At 40.5% G+C, this 21,240-nt stretch overlaps 1 protein-coding gene across 5 annotated transcripts in view; it reads left to right on the forward strand.

The window, feature by feature from the left end:
- The first annotated feature begins 870 nt into the window (after positions 1-870).
- The window catches only part of stxbp5a (syntaxin binding protein 5a (tomosyn)), a 102,197-nt gene continuing 81,827 nt past the window's right edge, over positions 871-21,240 (forward strand). For 3 of the 5 annotated variants that reach the window (XR_014085612.1, XM_081602525.1, XM_081602526.1), the window contains exons 1-2: positions 871-1,556; positions 4,493-4,590. Coding sequence is in view for 4 of the 5 variants with exons in the window: in XM_081602525.1 (XP_081458651.1) it covers positions 1,404-1,556; positions 4,493-4,590 (251 nt within the window). In the remaining variant the exon portion in view is untranslated. The remainder of the gene's footprint in view (positions 1,557-4,492; positions 4,591-21,240) is intronic. The other 2 variants (XM_017302183.2, XM_008397743.3) reach the window with 1 other exon arrangement.

A 21,240-nucleotide genomic window follows, 5' to 3' on the forward strand; every position in this document is an offset into this window, starting at 1 on the left:
TTGTTGACCATAGGCAATGATTATAAAGTTGATTACTGAAACAGTGTCTTCACAGGTCTCCCCAAAAAGTTAGACTGCTGCAACTGATTCAGAATGCTGCTACTGTGTTCTCTCTAAAACTAGGAAACTGAACTTGTGATCAGGCACAATTTAAAAGTACAAGTTGTAAAAAAAAAATAAAATAAAAGTGCTCAAGTTAGCTTAATTTCTCCTGACAAGTAATCTTAATACTTAGTCTCATAAGCCACATTTCCTTTAGCATTTCAACTTACAGTGTAAAACTATTAGAGATTAATTGTGTAGAGTGACATTGTAAATGCTTTCTTTCTTTTAATTTTACCAGTAAACAAAAACCCAAGTTTCTCAGAAATTAAAACCAGTCAAGAATGATTTTTAACAGAAATTTTATGTTGTTGCCAACATCTTCAGTGGTTTCATGTATATGAATGGAAAGTCGAGAGGACAGGAAAACATGGTAGAAAATGGTGTGCAAATAAAGGAGATGTTGGTCTTATGTACTATTCAGATTTTCTAAAATCTCTACTTCAAAATGTATCACTCTCTGTATCATCAATCAAATAAAGTAACTTTTTGATCATCATTTTAGTCACGTTAACTTTACAAAGTGAGCACCATCACCACTGCTTCCTAGTGTTTCCATGGACAGTCTTCCATACCAGATGACAGGACCTGGGTGCAGTGGAAAAGAATGTTGCAGAAGCAGCGGTTTGTTTGCTTGCCTTTCCCCACGCAGGATACTCACAAAGCTGTAGCATCCCCGCATCACCAGGTGCAGCGGAGCAAAACTCCACAACGTGGCCGCGAAAAGGGGGCGGAGGGAGTGAGGCAGGGAGGGGGGCGTTGTCGCTGGAGGCAGATGGGGGAAAAAAAAAAAATGAGAGAGGGAGGGCACGGTCTGGAAAGGTGGCAGGATTTTAGTTGAAACCTCCATTCTGTCAGACATGCGCAAAAGCAGAAGCTTCTCCACCGCTGCGCCGCGTTTCCGCCTTGGCTGAGCAAACGCGGGCGCACACAGTCCGAGAGGGGCGGGGAGTGAAGCCGAGACGCAGTGGCGGTAGAGAGGGGAGACGCAGCGAGCACGGATTCGAGCAAATTATACGCCAGCCTCCACGTTTTCCCCCCTCAGAGAGGCGACCTGTGCGGCGCGCGCCGGAGCCTTCCCAACATGGACACTGCGCTAAAGGAGAGGCACTAAGATGTGACGCTCGCGGGACAAGATCAGGGGAGACAGAGAGCGCGCGTGCGCGTGTCTGTGTGTGCGTGCTCGTGGGGAAGAAAGTGGGCTGCACTCATCTTTCTTCCTTCCTTCCTTTTTTTTTTTTTTTTTTCCCTCCCGCCCCCCGTTTGCCGGTGATTTCAAATCTGAGCTGCGCGGCGAGAAGATGAAGAAGTTTAACATCAGGAAGGTGCTGGACGGCTTGAAAGAGGTGTCCTCCTCCTCTTCCTCCTCCTCCACGCCGTCTGTCCAAGTAGGGCCCCAGGAGAACAACCTGATCCAGGAGACGCTCCAGTCCGAGCATTTCCAGCTCTGCAAGGTGGGGGAGACTTCTGATTCTTATCAGCTCGTTGGGACCCCAGCTAAGCCATCCTGTCTGTGCGCGCGCCGTTTTAGTTATTTATGTTTTTTTGTTTGGCTTGCTCTCATCCCATTCCAGGATGCACACGATGCGGGAAAGCTGCAAAGAATTATATAATTATTAGGAGAGCCTTTGTTCTTTTCAAATCTTCATCTCAACTATTTCCAGGTTTTTATTTATTTATTTATTTTTTTAAAGAGACACGGAGAGGATCTTTAAACCGATCACTGATTGCATTTTAGTTTGTAAAACATGCATTGAGAGGCAAATCTTACGGTCAAGTGACTGTGCGCTCGAAACGGTTTCAGTTTGGTTGCATTTTTGGACCTGTTCCCAGTCATCTGGTCACTGTATGGTGACATGCGTCGGTACACTATGTGCAAAATGTCAGAGTTTGCTGTGTGTGTGCATGGTCTGAACTGTCATATCAAGGGGCTGGGCACAACTGATCCTTTCTTGCATAATCTGATGGGTTTGGATTAGCGAAACGCTTATCATGTGTATGTGTCTTTCCTTTCACGTCACCCCCCCCCCCTCCTCTCACCCCCGCTCCCCAAATGCTCACATCTCCACTCTTCACACATAAAAAAACATGCAGGCTCTCTGTCCTGCAGGGAGTGATGTTGCCTCAAGTGACTGGGAGCCTGTTTGTAGTAAATAATGAAAAAAAAAGAAAAGAAAAATGTCTGCATCTCTCCATCTAGACTGCACAGAGTAACAACAGAGGGGATAATTAAACACTCATGCAATTTTCATGCAGTGCATGCTACATCTCAGCCCACTGCAAAGTTAATTTGGCATTTCCCCAGTTGTGCTTTAATGATGAGGTGTGGAGTTTTAATAAACCACACTGTGTGCTGGGTATCGATTCCCCCCTCCCCACACTTCTGACCTGCGTGGTTGCTAAAGACTCAATTCCAGATTACTTTTAAACTTGTGATTTGCCATGACTGTTTTCATGCGTCTCCAGTACACGGGGAGCTGTGTTGAACACGGAATCAGAGTTGGGGTGGTGACGTTTCTGCAGAAATCAAGTTTAGACTTATAAAGACTGACTGAAATAATAATGCAAACAAGATGCAGAGACCAGACTTTTTGTGATTCAGATTTTGTGATCTGTTTTATTTTTTTATTTGTTTACTTGAATTTTTTTTTACCAATTCAGATGTTTGTTTCCCTAAGGACTGTATCACCTAGGAGAAAGAAAGGAGACCAGAAAAGTATTTTGATGCAGGTAGTAGTTTTTGTGTTTCTGAATTAGGATTGTTGCAAAATATGACCTTTAAATGTAAAGATGCAACAGAATAAATTAGAGCATAATTTAGCTAGCTAATTATTTTCAATAATTTTTCAATAAAAAAGAGAAAATATCACATTGTAGATTCACAACACACAGTGTTATTTAATCCAGGTGTTAGTTTCTATTCATTTAGATGATCATGGGTTACAGTTAATAAAAACTTGAAGTTCATTTCCTTGGAAAAAAATGAAGATTAGATGAAAAAAGATGGTTGGCTTTCCTGACAACCTACACAAGGACAGTGACTAAAAAAAAAAAGTTATTGCTATAGAAGCTGTGTGTTCATAGATTGCTGTACATAATGTAAAGTTAAGTGGAAGGAAACACTGGTAGAAAAAAAAATCCCACAAACTATAGAAATAACCACAGCAAAGCTCAGTGGAGGGTTTAGATGGTGTGAACTCTGCTGGAGTCACAGCTTCAGAGCCACCATGCTCATATGTGTCCAGGACATGGACTGCAACTATTTCATTCCTTTTGCATTTAAGACACTGCCTAATAAAAATAAGTTTCATCTTTAAATTTTAATTTCTAAAATATCTTCCAACAATATATCAATTTATTGAGTCTCTCCTCAATATACACGAGATCGGCTGTGTTGACGAGTTGCTCCTGACAAGCATCAGAATTGGGATGCTGGAGAATCCGAATGTTCCAGGAAGGCACGTAAGCGCTGTTCACTTTTGTTTTGGGGACTGAACGACTGTCGGTATGATTTTTGCGTTTGTATCACAAAAATCAAAAACGCCTTGCCTCTAAAGGTAAAAAAAAAAACATGTCAGCATACATGAAACACAAGGCAGCTCAGGACCTTCTGTAGACACAGCAGTTCAAGCATGTTACAAAAACCCCCCAACAAAAACAGCCAGACATCTGATTGAAGCATCTTCAAATGAGACTTCACACTCCCTCTCGCACCTTCCATGTCTGCCTAGACCAGAACTGTCTGCAACGTCTCTGCAAGAGAGGCAGGTGTCTCTGCTGCACTGAGTCCTCCTTATGTAACACGCTTTAGCCGTCTGCCACAAAGCAAACAAATCCAAGGGCCCACCGATGACTGACTGATGCCATAAAACCACAGTCACACATGCACCAACCGAGGAACATTTTTTATTCCCCTCCGTGTCATACAGGCCTGTAAGGGGACCAGATCATGAGCAAATGCACTTTATTGATGTATTTTATTTCCGGACTTCAGTGTAATCACGACTTTATGTGGGAGGCGGCGAGAGAGGAAGGACAACAACATAAAACAAGAAATGAGGGAGAAGAAATCTGAAAATAGGCCTGTGATTAGAAAAGGAGGCCAGAATATCAGCCTTTTGCAGACGACAAACCTAAACAGAAACATGATTTGTTCCTTTTCCTCATCCTGTTCTCTCTCATCTTTGCAATTTCAAGCTTAATTCTTCAGTTTCATAACAGCCATCCACATCCATCTGGGCTATTTGTTTACCGAAATCAGGTGTGTGACATCCTCCAACAAAGCAACACCCCTGCTGTGAAATGCAAATTGATATCTTCTGTTATGAAATCTGACTTTTCTTTCCCCCCCCCTCCTCCGTCTCCATCTTCTACCTGCTTGTCAAACCAGACTGTCCGTCATGGCTTCCCCTATCAGCCGTCGTCGATGGCTTTCGACCCCGTGCAGAAGATCCTGGCCATCGGTACCCAGAGTGGAGCTCTCAGATTGTATCCTTTCATTTACCTTTTGAACTGTTGCAGAAGTCTGTGCCCTGAGGCGGCAGCAGGTAAGCGAGCGAACATCAGAGCTGCCATAGTCTGAGGCTGATGGACAGTTCTGCTGCAAAGGTCTTGAGTAAGCTTTCATTTTTATGCGTTTTGCTTTTAGGAGTGAGACTTTCTGGTGACTTCATCATGAGTTTTTGCAGACTTTCTATAGGTCTAGTTTCTTTTTTCCTTTCAGTTTGACCTGGTTTTTCTCATTTTTATCCAAGCCCAGGTGTGTTTTAACACTTGTTCGTGCCCCTTTCAACTTTTTTCACAATGTTTCATGTTGAAACCACCAAGTACCGATGTGCTTTATTTGCGCAGCGTGGAGGATTGTAATTGGTGGATCAACACGGGGCAGTTTGTAGCTCAAAAGCTAAAAATGACAGATATAATAGATATGGTTCCAGTTGTTAGATCAGTTCTGTCCACCTTCATTGCCCCCCTTTGAAGAAAAAACATCCTCACAGACCACCACTACTTTACAGTGGAAATGATGTTTTCAGTATGATGTGTAGTGTCACTTTTCTACCATTCATAGAGTTTTGTGCTACAGGCCCAGAAGCTAAATTTTGGTTTCATCTAACCGGACCATCTTCTTTCACTTGTTTGCCACGTCCTAAGAGGGCTTGTGAGAAACCTTAAGTAGGAATTCTTATGGCTTCATTTTAACAGTTGGTTTCTACTTGTTGCTCTTCCACGAAGGTCATATTTGCCGACTGCGTGATTAATAGCTGTCCTGTCGACAGATTCTCCCACCTGAGCGGTGAATCTCTGCAGAGTTATCACAGGTTTCTAGGCTGCTTCTCTGATTGATGCTCTCCTTGCCAGGTCTGTCAGTTTCGGATTTGCTGATGTGGTATACTCTTTTCATTTTCAAATGATAGATTATTTAGTATAATTTAGTAACCTAATGCTTTCTTTTAAACTTCTGCATGGCTTTTTACTGGCTCTCTTGCTGTGTTCTATGTTTCTATGTTGTTTTCCACTAACATTCTCTAACAAAGCGCAGTCTAAGTGGATTAGGTACTTTCTGAAAGCAATTGGCTGCTCTGGTTTGCATTTAGGGATAGCAAAGTAAAAGAGGAATATGCTAATGAATAGCACACACTTTTTGTTTTATTTGTAAGGAGTCTGTACACATTTCTGTTTTTGCATGTGTGTGCAGCCGTTTAGAGCAGCTGTGACTGCTCTAAACTGCTTTTATAAAAAAAGGTTAGTATGGTAAAGACTTTTCAAAACCATACATAATTTTCCCTCCTGTTTAAAATGATGCACCATTTTATGTTGTGTAATCGCATAACATCCTGGTAAAGAACTCTCAGGTTTATGGTTACAACCAAACAGAATGTGAAAAGTTCAGCGTAGTAGTGTGTGTGTGCGCGTGTGTGTGTGTGTGTTGCCCCTGTTTTTTTGATGGGTTTTGGATGAACAGCTCTGCAGAGCATCCTCATTTTTGAGCCTCAGTGGTAGAGGAATTGTAAGTCTGCAGACCTCTCATACCTCTAAGATAATCATGTAGCACGGCCATGATGAAATGTGTTAAGTTATACCAACTCTGCAGTGCTACTTTATGGGGGCCCTTTTTTCCCTACCGACCCTGCTGTTGAACCGTCCGTTACATAATCCAAGTGACTGAGTCCCGTCATGTCCTGCGACTCGCCACAAGTGCACCGCTGTCTTGCAATATGAGGACATTTACACAAGCAAGCAACAACAGCTTGACATGAAATGACACCGCGGGGAGTCATATAGCTTCAGAGAACGCCTGCGAGCGAGCCTGCGTGAGGCCACCTTTACAGCTCCTCCATGTGTTCCTCTGCCTGTCCAACTACCCTTGCCAGCTCATTACTGTGTGATGAAGAGCCGTCCACCTTGTTGTCTCTCCTTTTCTACCTGCTGGCAGCCGTGCTCATGACTCAGTCCTCACCTGTGCCGCAATCGAGAGAATCAATAGCAAAGATTCTCTCGAACAGTCTCCAGAATCACAGTTCCAGCTGAAAAGAAGCGTAACCTAGCCAGAGCAGATTCACACGTATTAGTTGACAGGCGATGAAATGTCCGTGCTGGTGCATTTGCAGGAACTGGAGCATATAGACTTAATAGGGCTTATCTCTTACATGCTACTACATTCTTCCCCGGGATAAGCAAAGAAAGGCTGCAACCAAGAAGTCTGGCACCAATCAGCTTGGAGATCAAAATGCACCCCTTCCTTCAGATTATCCTCGGCTGGGATCCTGCTGGGGAAAGTGGTCGCTTTGAAATCGAACGAAGGGAGGAATGTCTCACGTTGGACTGATGTGGATCAGATAATTTTATCAGTCAGACGAAAGTGAAATGGGAGGCGTATATCTGCTCATTGATGCTCGTCCTCCTCCTCTGTTATTCTGATGTTTAGTCAGCCCTGACGCTTTATCTGATGCCACTGTGACATTGAAGAAGGGGTGAAATGGAGGCTTCACGACTCATAAGTCTTGCATTGCTGTATGCTTTGTTACTAGATAGTTTTGTAGTTTTGGCTGGTTGCGTCCCCTCCAGGGAATCCCGTGCTTCGTGTGCATTTCTGTGCCTGGGCGACCTCCCGGACATTTGGTTGCACCACTCTCCCTTTGGAGCATTTACAGGAAGCGCAGATCAGAGGCCTTAGCCTGGCAGTGCAGCAGAGAGCTGAGAATTACAGCAGAAGCCAACGTGTACCCTCTGAGGAGAGGCCTGATCTGTTCACACCGCAAAGCCAACGGAGGCTTTGTGGCTCCTCCACGAAACGGTCCCACGTTTGATGCTAGCCTCCGCATTTGCTTTGTCCTTCATCAACCGGCTGGAAAAAACATCTGGTCAGCAAGACGACCTGAGTTTGAGCTCAGGCTGAGAGAAGATGGAGAGGAGGAGGAAGAGGTTGAAGGGGAGGGGGGAATGAGAGGTCTTGGGGAGGCAGGCTATCCCTTTTTCTAGAGCTAATGGCCAAGAATAGAATCCTTATTGATCTGTGTGTGGTAATGCACTGAGTCAGATATGCCCAAGTGCATACACACACTTTATCACTCTCTCCCTCTTGCTCGCATGCCGAGTCAATTGTTTTCAGCACAATATATCTGCAGTGAAAAGAAGTCATGAGTCTTAGAAAACAGGTTCTGCTGCACAAGCAGTCACCTCATATTAGCTATGCGCTGATTTAACTGTGTAATTGTAAAAAAAAAAGGGAAAAAAAACCAAACCAAGCAGGAGCAATGGTTCTTCATACCAAGGCTACGGCATTTCTGTTTAAAGGTGTAGTAGCAAAAAACAATAATAATAATAATAATAATAATGAAAAAAACATAGAACCTATTTGTTTATTGGTCCATTATGTTCTGGCCAAAATGAACAGAACTACCAGAACAGAATCCGTATTCCTTGCGAGGTTAATCAGATCAGTGAAATAAAGTAAATGTAACTGGCGTACAAGGAACATTGAAGGCCAGCTATCAACATACATTACCTGCTTGATGGAACGTCTGACTTTATTACTTAGGAAGCATCAGCTAATCTACAACTGTGCAAAAAGCAACAAAAAAGCACTAACATTTTGTCTAACAGTTCTTTTAATAAAAAAGAGATGCAATTAGTTCATGCATTGTTTTTTCTATAACTTGTTTTTTTCTTTTTTTCAGTTTTCATGTTGTCAGACAATAATAATTTGAAAGTATTTCTCATTTGCTCGAGCCATCTTTATCTAATTTTAAGATGTATTTGAATAGAAACATTTAACTGCAGCAAAGTAAAACTGAAGATATCTGCGAGAGCAAATATTTTCTCACAGCTCTGCATCTAGGAGAATCTTTGTGGTAGTGCCCCGTTCTTGTCATTGAATGGATATTTCAGGTCAGTAGAACTAAATGGTTATTATTTAAAATAAATCTATACAAGCAAAAATTCTACAAGCCTTTGATAAATACATATTGACCAAGTTGTTTTTTTTATAAATGATAAACTACAATATAATTATCATTGGCATGTTACCTGGCCAAGCTCTTCTTTACTTTGCATTTCTGTTTTTAATGAGACATTAAAATATGAGCTAATTTTTAGCAGTGACTCAGAATTTATATATATATAAAAAAATTAATATATAATCCTGAGTTCAAGCTCTTTTTGTGTCTTCATTTTTGGGTTCAAACTTATAATGCTAAAATTTTGGCCCTAGGATAATTGAATTAGGAAGTCTAGATAGTGGAGTTGTTCAGACTAGCGCTTCAGATGCACTACTTGTGCTTCTCCTGTTTTAACAGTTGGTGTCACTATTGAGCAAATTTACCCCTTTTAAGTGGGGTCAGAAGAAGAGTTCAGTAACATCACAATTTAGCAGCTTATATTTAAAGCCTTAAATGTTCATTTGATATTTGCAAACAGTATGAGTTATTTGTTTTTGTTCAGAGACAGGGAGGCATGTGGAAACTAACTCGCTCACTCTTCCTGGAGCCTTTTCATTAAGTATCAAAGGTCAGTTGTGCCAAAATATATGAAGTTAGCTTAGACTTAGAGTTTGAGGTCTCTCACTGAGCACTGGCGTTTGGGAAGTTGGTGTCAGATTCCCAGTGTTAATCTATAAGGAGCAGAGCAGCACATGTGGTAATATTCTGCTTTTTGCATATGATACTTTTGATGTAAAAACCATAAAACTGGCATTTTTTTAAAATTCAAAATCATCTTAAACCAGCTTCTGCCTATCCTTGGTTCTGTAATCCTGTTGTTTGCAGATTAAAGCTTCTCATTGAATATTTTTTAAGACCTTTAATAAATTTCATCAGTTTACGAAAAATGGGGAATTATCCGTTTTCTGCAGATGGTGATTGGAAAAAAAAAGACTATGCTTTATTTTTCTCTTGGAGGAACTTGCATAATGTTCATGGTTTTGGTCGGAGACATGAATGTTTTTAGCATTTTAACATGGATGTGTAGGGTTTTTGGGGGGGCTCTACAGCTGTGTGTGACAATATTGCTGATTCCCCTTCTTATTGGTGGTGGTCAGAGGAAATGACAGCACCATAACTCAGAGGCGCCCAGGCAGTGGAAGACATGCAGATCAATAGATCAAATTGTCAGTCTGTGCGCTTTTCCGATTATCTCATCGACAGACTCAAGACATCATACCTCTCACACACCCAAATGAGGGCAACACACATTCTTACTCACGCGGATATTATTTCAGAGCTGGTAGACAGAACATCAGTTTGTCTTTATGTGGAGAACATCAGTGGATGAGTTGCACAAGCGTTAATGAATTTGCACGCAAATAATGCGGGCTGCACATGCACAGAGATGTTGGCGGAAACGTGTTTGCAGACTTATCTCTGGACGCACACAGGATTCAGCAATAACTGCTGCGTCTGATAGTAGCCCTGTGCTGCTTCTTGCTGCAGCAAGGATTGACTGTGACATATCTTTATCATTAATCTTCCTTCTGATTCACTCAGTATCTGTGCTCCCGTTCAAGCTTTTTTTTTTTTTTTTTTTTCCCCCTGCAGTTACAAGAAAACCTCACTGAGCTGTGAGCTCCCTGACTGGACTACAGAATGGGAACAATTTCTGGTGTTAAAGCAGAAAATACTCCCGACCACATCGGTCAAGATGCTGTCTCTTTAATATGGATGCATACAAGGTTCCCTGTGAACAATATTGTATTTGAATTTGTTAGCAAAATCGTAGAATGTTGGCACCAGCACTTTTTTTCTTTTTTGAGAAATTTTGTAAGTAAGATTCACTTTATTATCAGTGTTATTAAAACTGTGATGTACTAGCTTTTATTTTTTCTTGCTTGCTCTCTTTGTTATAGTAATCATGACTTTATTTTAGGGCTTTAGCATGATATAATTCAAAGTTTGTGGAACAGCAGTATATTTTGAATTGGAAAATGAACAGCTTGAGTTAACCGAACGTCTATCATATTTTTTATTTATAATTAGCATAGTAAACATTACTAAACCAGCAGTTTGTCTCAATATGCAAGTGTTGATATACTGTAGAACATATGACTTCCTGTTAAATTGCTTCTGGCATCTTCTAACTATTCCTGCAACTCCTTTTGAAACAATTGCAAAAAACAAACATAAAAAAAAAACTAACTTTGAGTTTTTGTTCTCAGCAACTGCATCCACAACAAAGAGCGTATATTGAATGTGATGTAGTAGATCTTGCGTGTAGTGCCTTTCCCTAATGGGAAAAGGTTTTTTCTCTTTTATATTTTCAACCAAAAGGGCGCCAGTGTGACCCATACAAAATGAAAACTGTCGGATTCACCAGCCAGTTTCTCGAGTCATTTCATTGTTTTGCTTTTTGCACTGGATGCTTTCTGCTGAGCCAGTGCACCACAGTTGCATAAAGTGCAGGGGTGCCCTTAAATGAATGCCTCATTAGCAGAGCTTTGCAGAGTTGAATGACTGGCTGATGAGGAATTTCAGCCATTTTGATTCAGGTGTGCTGGGGAAAGGATGCATGTTGCATGCGGAATTTGGTGGTAGATCTTCAAGACTAGATTTGATTTAGTGCGACATACAAGTCTAAATAAGTGACTAAGAAGTTACTGTTTCACCCAAACTGACATTAAAGGCAGCGCCGTAGTTTATCAAATGGGTGTGAGCACGAAAATTGGCTGGTGAAATTGAGGAGGACGAGGGGATAGGTTTTCAAGTAGAAGAAAAATGCTGTGATGCCTGTCCTTGGCTTTCATGTCATTTCAGTGCACATCTGCTTTGCACCATTAATGGAACACAGAATGTTTGTCTTAATCGAAGGATTGCTAATCAAAGACCCCTCGTGCACTCCGGTTTCATCTTTTATACCCTCTAAAGGTACTCAAGAACTTCTATTCTATACTTGCTTTTTTTTTTATAGATATACGAGGCCTGCAGCTTTTTTTTTAGTCGGTTGACAAACAGGGAGGGAAGAAGGAAGACATGAACTAATGGTCGAGGTCAGGAGTCGAACCTTGTACAGCTGCTTCAAGGTCAAATATGCTTTGATCCAATTCTGCGTCTGTGCCCTCTTACTATTGTTTCTGTCTTATTCTTTTTGCTTTAAATGGCAGCAAATGTGACCAAACTTCAGAAGCTCTGCGGCCATGTCGCTTTGCCTTAATATATTTTTATATTTTATCAGATTTTTTTTTTTCCGCGGCTTTTTTTTCTGCTCATGGCTAACTTGCTGAACTGTTTCTTGGCGTAGGATAGAAAATAACCTTGAGGAGTCATATGTTAGACCAGGTAACTAAGCGCAGATCGGAGCTGCAAATCCAGCAAAACGATGCTGGTCTTTGTCAGTGACTCATCAAAATTCACAAGGCCATGCAGGGCTTTTGTTCAATAAAAAAAGTGAAGGGGGACATCAACGAAGCTGCTGTTAGTGGAATACCGAGTGCTGCCTGTAAACGATTGCGTTTTGTAAAACTTAATTTTGAGATTTCTTGATTCTTGTCGCAACAGACAAAACAATTTGTTCACTTTGCATCATTCTGGAGAGAGAGAAAGTAGAAATGGAGCCGTTAGTGGGCATGTGTATTTTGTATATGAAAATTATCAACACATGAGAGGTCACCAATCTGTGCACTAATTGTTCCTGGGGACGTGCTTGAGGTCCACAATGAAAATACCCAATTTTCATGGCTGGTTCGAGCTTTACCCGTTCTCACTGAGAGAAAATGTATGGTTTTCATGTAGTTGAGGATGCAGTATAAGACGTAAGTGTGAACCAAAAGCAAATTGGGAACGTCTTTAAAACATTAAAGCCCTATCAGAGAGGAACGGCTACAAAGGTATTTTAAAGCATCACTATTTGCTTAAACGGTTGCTTAAACTTAGTGTTTAAGCAACCGTCTTTTTTTATTAGAACTTTTATTTATCTTGGTAGAATGTCTTTGTGAGATTAAAATATTTATAATATAAAAAAAAAATTTGTCTGATTTGAAGATTGAGTTCAGTTCTTATATTGTAGTTTGCAGATCGCAAGATGGGTCCTGACAACTGCAGGCTGTCTTTTGTGACGAGCATTGAGCAGTGAAGTGAATGTATCCATGCTGCATACACTGGATCTGGATACTTGTTTAATTTGCTTTTTCGTTTCCCATCCTTACAAACTGTAATTAACTGGCTTAAAAGAAAGAAAAAAAGAAAAACCCTGCAAAAAATCCAATGAAACGGTAGTCCCAAATTAAACTGCAAGACCAATTACAAAAAATAATGAATGGTTATGTAACTAAACTAGACACAGGCTTTTTCCTGCATTTGCATTAATTCTGTAACAGTTGACTCGGCGTGTTTAAAGGCATCGTGGGGCACGGTAGCTCTGATGTACTGTTGATATGCAGATTTAAAACTAAAAACAACTGAGGATGCTGTGCTTCATTCCTTAGCATGTCGACAGCTGCCAGTAACTTTGCTTGTATTTGAAGTGTCAAATGAATTTGATGGCTGATAAGATCATCGTGACACTGACTACATCTGCCTTTATTGTTTTGGAAAGACGATGTGAGGGAAATATCCATCTGGTATTTCATATGCAGTGCTTCATGTCAGTACTGGTATATTCCTAATTTATTGGCTTTATTTAAGGAGAAGCATATTTTGTGATCATGACAAACCTTATTGGATGATATCAACAAATCCCAAAAAGTCGAAGTATGGAATGTTTGGGACTGATGCTTTATGTAGCATTATGTTGTATTTATACTTCAAATATATGAATTCAATTATTGTGTAGGGATTGTTAAAGATGCGCAGTCTTACTGAGCTTTACCTTTTTTTCTTTTTATTAATTTTTGTTTTCCATGATCTGTGTAATCTTATTCATTTACTGTGTTGCAACATCCTGGATCTTTCTTGATTACAGACCTGCACAATCATTAAGTAACCCGGTATTTCACCAAGCCAGTGTTTTGTGATTTATGATGGAATTGGCTTGGCTTCTTTTGCAGCAATGTTTACGCCCTCTGTAAGCATCATGTTCTTCCTTATTGATTTGTGCTCATATTAGTGCAAGTCAATATGTTTCTGTTATGTGGAGGCGCTCTGTGACCAAAGGGTTTGACCGCTGCTCACTCTCTATCCCACAGAGATCCGCTAGCATCAAAAGTGAAATTTTCAAAGTAAGTACTGTATCCTACACACTATTGGATTTGTTTAAAGCAATCGATTCAGGGCTTCTCATGCAGGACTTTACCCCGTAGTAACACTATGCCTTCTATCGATTTCATTTGTTGGGCTGACGTTCCTATTATGTTGACACTTTGGTGAACTCCCCAAGGATCAAACCATGCTGCTTCAGAAAAAAAAAAAAATCGACACAGCACTTTCCTGACAATCAAAACAAATATTCTGAATATTCCATAAGAACATGCACTGGTGGCCATTTTGAAGCCCAGGCTGTCTGTGACATGACCGGAGCAGAGAAGGACATGAGCTGATGGCTTGTCCAGTTGTATGAATATGGACTCTGCATACATTCTGTGAATCCACTGAGTCGTATAAACATCACTGTCATTTGCCGTTCTGAATGTGACGTCGACGGAGACTGACCTGCATGAAATCTACTGTGCGTATTTGAGGTTGCATGAGAACGTAACACCTTCAATTACCTTAAGTAAACGCGATGTGTGCGAGGGAACAGTGATTGCCTGACATTATCATCCACAGGTCATGTTTTAGAGATTTTTATGTACTCTGCCGCCTGAGAAAGTTGTTAATATGCAAGCCAAGAGCTTATTTGATCTAATAAGATTTTTTGTTTCAAGGTGACCTGACTGAATCAAAAGTGTCTCGAAACTCACGCAAACTGGCTTTTACGATCTAGGGATCACCCTGAAATAGCATTTTGCTTGGCTGTAACTTTAGTTTTAGTGGTTGAGACTTTGCGGTTTTGCCTGACATTGTTGTTGGGGTGTGGAAGTGTGGCCGGGTTGAGTCAAACTCCTGCTGTCAGGTTGCCACAGTCCCTGTGGTGCTTGTAAAGGGGACTGGCTTACAGAATGCTGTGAAGCACAAAGATTTTGTCATCTCGCTTTTCTGCCTGCCTTTCATGTGACCTTCGGGGCGCCTCTTGGCCGGAACATACTGAAATAATTTCAAGTGTTTCTTCTGCTCTTCCTCCTCCGCCATGCTGTTTAGTTTCTTAAAATTTGCTTTCTGCAATTTGCAATCCCATGGATGTAATTATTTTGCTGTTTCTGGATGGTAAGATTTCTCTTAACAAGGTTTACAGGCTTGTTTCCTCTTCCATGCACTCCCTTGTTTTGCTCCCGACCCCGTGTTTCATTATTTTTGTGTAGCTGCTGTAGATAATCTGCTGCTCTGGATCGGGGAGGGGTGGGGGAGTAAGGTGGGAAGTGGGGGGGGGGGGGGGTCTCTGTTCTCTTCCCATTAATGTTTCATATGTTTTCTTTCGATTCGTCTCCGTAACATTATCCTCTCTCAGCTGCCTCGCCCAGGCCTCCAGAGGGTGGCATTTTTAATGTTCTTCTCTGGCTCTTTGTTCCTCACCTCAGCGACCTCAATGAAAACAGTATAATTACGTACCAATTCATTGTCTTTAACCCATTATGAAATACATAAGAGGAGTTAGTGTGACCTTTTGTTTTGTTACCGCTGTAAACATGAATCAATGAGAAATTGAGAGTTGAGAAATGCCTAATGCTTTTATGACGCCAGAACCAAATGGATCTTTAAAAACTGAATATACTTTGAAAAGTAGCTCTTCCTGCATGTAATCAATAACATCTCATTTAAACAGTTGTGTGTATATATATATATATATATATATATATATATATATATATATATATGGTTTTGTATTTTAAACAGTATACATGAATTTTCAACTGAAAAAGTCGCTGAATAAGAGCAGAAAAAGTAAACTGAAAATGTAAATATGTTTTCCTTAGCAAAAATTGAAAAAAAATCTCAATTTATGAATATTTTCTTTTTTTTACATTGATTAATGTAAATTGCACCTTCTTTGACTTACTACATAACTTTTGTTCAACTCATTGATTATTTAATAGAATCCACAGATAAATACACACCAAACCAAACAATAACCCCCCTATCTTGGATCAGGATTTTTAATCTGGCCCTATAATCTTCAAACTTCGTCTTGTTTTAATGTCAGAAGGCTTCAATATAGATTTTTTTAATTTTTTTTAACAGACATCTGAGACTTTTTTGCCAAAACAAAAAGCATCGCAAAACAGCCCTTTAATGTATTGTGTTTTGCTGGCCAACTTCAACAATGTTTCATGATTTGAAGAGTTTTCAGATCAAACCAATGTAACTTCAAGATTTGTGCTCAACCATCCCAAAAGGCTAAGAATCTGCTGGAAAACTAAGGGAGGGAACTCTTTGAGTCTCCCTCTCTTATGTCATGCAAGAACGACCATGTGGGAAAACAATAAATTAATTAAAATATATATTTAAGTCCCAGAATAAAGGAAACGGCTGGAAACATTTGGGATGCCCTAATCAAGATGTTTGGTCCACTAAAGTGATTTGGAGTCATATAGTATTCAGCTTTTCATGACATTAGTGAGATAGATTAATTTAGCTTACTACATACCACAAGTACAATAAAGAATAGGCAAATGTTTGATCAATGAGAAAAGTACCCTGTGTGCCATGAGGCCAAGCAGTGACATTGAGCAAACCTCTGAACTCCAGCCTATCTGGAGTAAAGCAAGTAGTAGTCACATCAGATAACATACCCCGCAGGTGATATTGAACTTTTCCCCCCCAGTTCAGATAGGGATGTGTCAACAGAGTTAGGGGTGATTCTAATAGCACAAAAATGCCATTATGTGGACCTGAAGCCAGTGGTTTGGATGGAACTGGGACATCCTTAATAAGAGAAGCAATTTTCAGGTCAAGGTGAGGCACAGAAGAGGAAGAAAACGGCGAGAGACGAGCTGCAACTTGACATGCAGGGTGTTACAGCCACAAAAGTCCTGCTTGTGGCAGAAAGAATGGCCTCCACTAGCTGCAACATTCATTTTCTGTACAGTCTTAGGTTTGTATTTTTATCCCTATTACCTAAAAGACAATTTGACTGCAGTTTGGTAGAAAGGAAGGTGCTGGTGAAGGCATTTTTTGCTGACTTGGAGATATTAAAGATATCTTGACCTTGAAGGATGGTGACATTTCAGTAATCAGTTTATATCCCAGATTTCAAAAGTTCTTCATGTTCTCACTAAACACAAGTTATCAAACAAATAAAAGTTGTTAAAACTTTTTTTTTTACTCTATTCAGTCAAAGGGGAAGGAAATGTGATGAGTGCTAAACAGAAAATACCTGATGACCATAAGGTGTATAAACATTAAAGCTTTTTCAAAAAAAAAAAAAAAAAAGTTTAATTAACCCCAGCAAGGTGGTTGCAGCCATAAAAGCATATTTTTTGTTTTTTGTGCTTCTTTTGGAGCTTACATCTAACTTTGCCTTTGGTGATGTCAGTATTTTTTTTTCCCTAGAAAGCCACAGGGACAAATTACTTTTCAAAATATTTAGTCCTGTTTCACCAACAGTTAATGATGGACTTATGAGGCTGCAGCATTTTTGCCTATTGCCAACAGCATCACATTAAGGAAATGCTTGAAATTTTGCTTAGCTGAAAAGACAGGCTCTTAATATCATCTCAGTGGCTTAAGCCTTGCTGCTCCAGACTCAATAGATGGCATTTTCTAATGGACTTATCTGGAGTAAAGCCCGTGTCCGAAACCTCAGTCAACTGGAGCTGTGATGGCCTGGATTTTTGGTGCTTTTGTCTGTTAGTGAAGGGTATGCAAATGAAAGTGCTTGCAAGAATCAATCCCCCTGTTGCTCCAATTTATATATTATACTATGCCGCCATGCTGAGCGCCTGAGAGAAGATGCACACATGTCGCATGGCATGATGACTCAGGCTTTCATGCCCCAGTGCCAACCCCGCCCCCCTGCAGCTCTTAGCTTGTTTGTGATGTATAGGCCCATATTTGAGTGCACATGAGAGCTAATATTAATCGTCCGTGCCTGCAACAAAGCTGTTTGTGGGGTTGCTTCAAATGTTTTCACTATAAGAAGTACAAAATGGATTGTGCTATCAAAATAACAAAAAAATGGTAGGTCTGATGCAAGAAAGTCAATGCAAATATATTTTATACGAAATGACATCAGTTTCTCTGAGCACTTTTTGAAAGTAGCTTTTTTTCTTTCTTTTTCCTCCACCGCACTAGAAATTGCCAGAGAGTCAACAGCATTACAAGAATCTTGAAACACCTGAAAGCTTGATGTGACCTTGGTGTGTCATTCACTGCGACACAAGCAGGAGAGTCCCTCTGCAGACAGAAGAGACGAGATGGAAGGAGGGCTAGTTTAATGATGAAATTACTGCAGGCTGACCACATTCAGAGAAGAAGGGAAATTAGACAAAAACTGATCTGTCTGGAGTCCAAAAGAGCCGTCACACTGTTTCTTATTCTAATATGTGTCTGAAAATGAAGAAAGGAACCAGATTTTGTGGAACGCCAAGTTCCGTCCCATCTGTGAATTTGTGTCACCTCCGATTTGCCCCTGTTGTGTATCGTGAATGTATGATTAGGGGTCAGTACAAACTGGGTTCCTTTTACTTTGATGTCAGCCTCTTGTTTTCTTTCCCCCCTCCATCCTTAATGTCCTGAATATGAAAGTTTATGGGCCTTTATACAATCTGAGTGTCCCCAAATGATCTAATAGTTGAAGGACCTGCACACAGTTGAAGCAGCTCCAAAGGATTCAGCATTTATTATGTAATCTTACTCTTGAGTCATTTTTGCACATTTCTTTGCAGCACTTTCTGAGATGGTACGTAACTTTGCACACATACACAAACTTTTTCCCTTTTGCCCGATGACCGCTGATGACTTGGAATCAAAACACCAAGCTGGTTTTTGACATTTGAAACGCCTGTAACACGGCAGGTTTGCTCCATCGGGCACAAGACACCTAAAACTATAAACGTTTGGAATGATGAAGGGGCAAAATTACCGCAGTAGTTTGGGATTTTTTTCTAACTAGATAGCTGCCGATGAATTGCCCCTGTCTTACTGGTTTTTCACTATTTACACCAGTACAAATAATGCCATATTTTAACATATCTTTCTGGTCTGTTTTTTTTTTTTTAATTTAATGAAAAATCCCTATTACTGAGAATAAAATTATGTAATGAATATTTGTATTTGCATTGCAATGGTGTTGGAGTTTAACATTTCAGTATGATGAAAACCCTAATGTGTGGTATGGGTATTCTGAGTTGTGATGCGAATGCAAAAAACATTTATTTTTATTTCCAAAACATTAATGGCATCTTGTGTAAGCCGATGTTGAAATCATGTATGTTACAGTGTCAAATGTAAAAGCGAGGTGATGCTGAACACATTATGCAGTTGAAGCTGCTCTTCCACTTAAGCACAGAGCAGTTATGCAACACTGCAATATTCACATTAGTTATTATTGGTTTGCAGATATTGCTCCTAGTGTCTTGACTCTGAGCTCTGTGGTTAGGTTTTTTGTTTTTGTTTTTGCAGAGATTGAAAGGGAAACGACTGGCTTCTGATCAAACTATAATCAGGCACTCTGGCTGTTTGTGTACTGCCAGATCAAGAGATTGACCCCATCATTTCCAGAAATAATCATCTTTACTCTAAACCAAAACAAGTGCAGTATTTGAGGGAGGGGACAAACTTGTAGCTTGTGCATCACTGCTTTAATTTCAGCGACGAAGATGCTAATTTGTTTGATACACCAAAAGCCCCTGCCATCCCCCAAACGCCAGTGGGAGTGAATGATGAGCAGTCAGTGGAGGAAGTCTCAGCCAGCGCTGCCACTAGGCTTCTATTAAGCCTCAATTGGGCTCTATTGGCCGGATTTCTCTTCCTGTCTGGTGCTTGGCAGCACTTTACCCTCACATTAGACGCAGGCATTGAGTGTTGATATCACAATGAGGAAAGATATTGAGAACATTAACTTGTTGAATTCGCTGCTGCTGAGTTAACTTCATAAATACATCTACAGCCATAGTCCATGCCTTAAATATCGGGTTGTAAGATTGTTTGAATTGTCATTGTTTTTACTCCGTATGGATCTCCTACTGATTTTAATTAATTTTTTAATTCCTTTCTTTGTTTTGGTGGATCGCTGCATACGGAGCCACAGCCGGCCCTGCTGCTGCTTCTTTTAGTAGCTGTTGCTGCAGTGCCTTGCATTTTTAATGTCTTAGGCCGTTGTAGCAGTGTGTGTACATTGGTTGTATCTTTGTCCATTAGGAGATTTTGTATTCAGTGCAAATAGAAAATTTTAAAACTCCTTGAATAGCAAAAAATAAACAAAAACAAAGGAGATCCAAATTAATTTGGATCTTAAAAGTACTTTTGAAGAGATGCTCACATGATTTACTTAAATGCAGGTTGTCTGATTGTTTTGTTGAAGAGCATTCCAGAGAAAGGAGGCTTTGCTGTTGAAGCGTCTCTCCCCCAGGTTCTGAAATTGGTGGCAGACGTGTGAGGTTGGAGTTTTCTGACTGGGAGAGAGGGGAATGGTAGTGTAGCACTGAAATTCTGTAAAGTAGAACGGGTCCTGGCCATGGAGGGCTGTGAAGGTGAGCATAAGATATTCAACTTAAATTTTAACGTATGGAAATTCATCAAGGAGTTTGGAGGGAGAACTATACGTTGGAGAAATTGAACCAGGTGACAAGAAATGAGGAGATGAAGGTTTTAGCAAGAGCACAGAGTGAATAGCAGAGGTAAGCAGTGAAGGAGACAGTTCTGGAGAGGATGATGATGTGTCTGTGTGTAAGGGGGGAAAGAGGGACCTGTTATGGAATGGCCGAGAGTAAGAGCAAAGGTTAGTAATCGGGTTAGTAAAAACCTTAGGTCCAGACATCATAACTTGACCTTTTTGATTGGGTTCAGCTCTGCTTTGGGGAAGTGTATTGCAGGAAAAACTGAGAAATCATGTCTGAGTTCTCGGTGAGTGAGGGAAAACGTACAGCACCCTTCCTTTATCGGGCAAATTATCAATGTGCAGCAAGAGGTGGGGAAGGGGGGAACAATGGTGCTCTCACTTTTGAGAGCACCATTAACTTACCCGTAACTTATTTTTTTTTTACTTTTAAAGTCTTTAACTTCACTTGGCATCTCTAAAAAGGCTTTAAGGCAGAATATTTAAAATCTAGGTGCCTTGATATTATCATCTGGCCCACACCTGACGTTAAACAACTCACCCATTAGGGGTGTGTATTGGAGGAGTTATGCATTTCTTCCTTCACTTTATGGAAGCAAAGTTGGATAATTCTGTTTATGACTGGAAAGAGGAAAAAGAGATGGATAACTGCTTTACGTAGATGAGGCTTGATGCTCACAGAAACCCCATCGGATGCACCTGTTGTTCCAGTTTCAGAGGGTAGGAAAAGTTTGGTGCCAACACACAAATGTTATTGGTCATACATACACAAAACTCAAAATCTCGGTGCAGCATTGCTCTTTGTGTGCGCAGGTGTGTTCTGAATACCAGTACAAGCCTGAGCTGGCTGCACAGCAGGAGTCCTGGAGGAGTGATGGAACAAGGAGGAGGAGGAAGTAGGAA

Source organism: Poecilia reticulata, chromosome 21, assembly GCF_904066995.2.
Source record: "Poecilia reticulata chromosome 21, P_reticulata-male-v2, whole genome shotgun sequence".
NCBI lineage: Eukaryota > Metazoa > Chordata > Actinopteri > Cyprinodontiformes > Poeciliidae > Poecilia > Poecilia reticulata.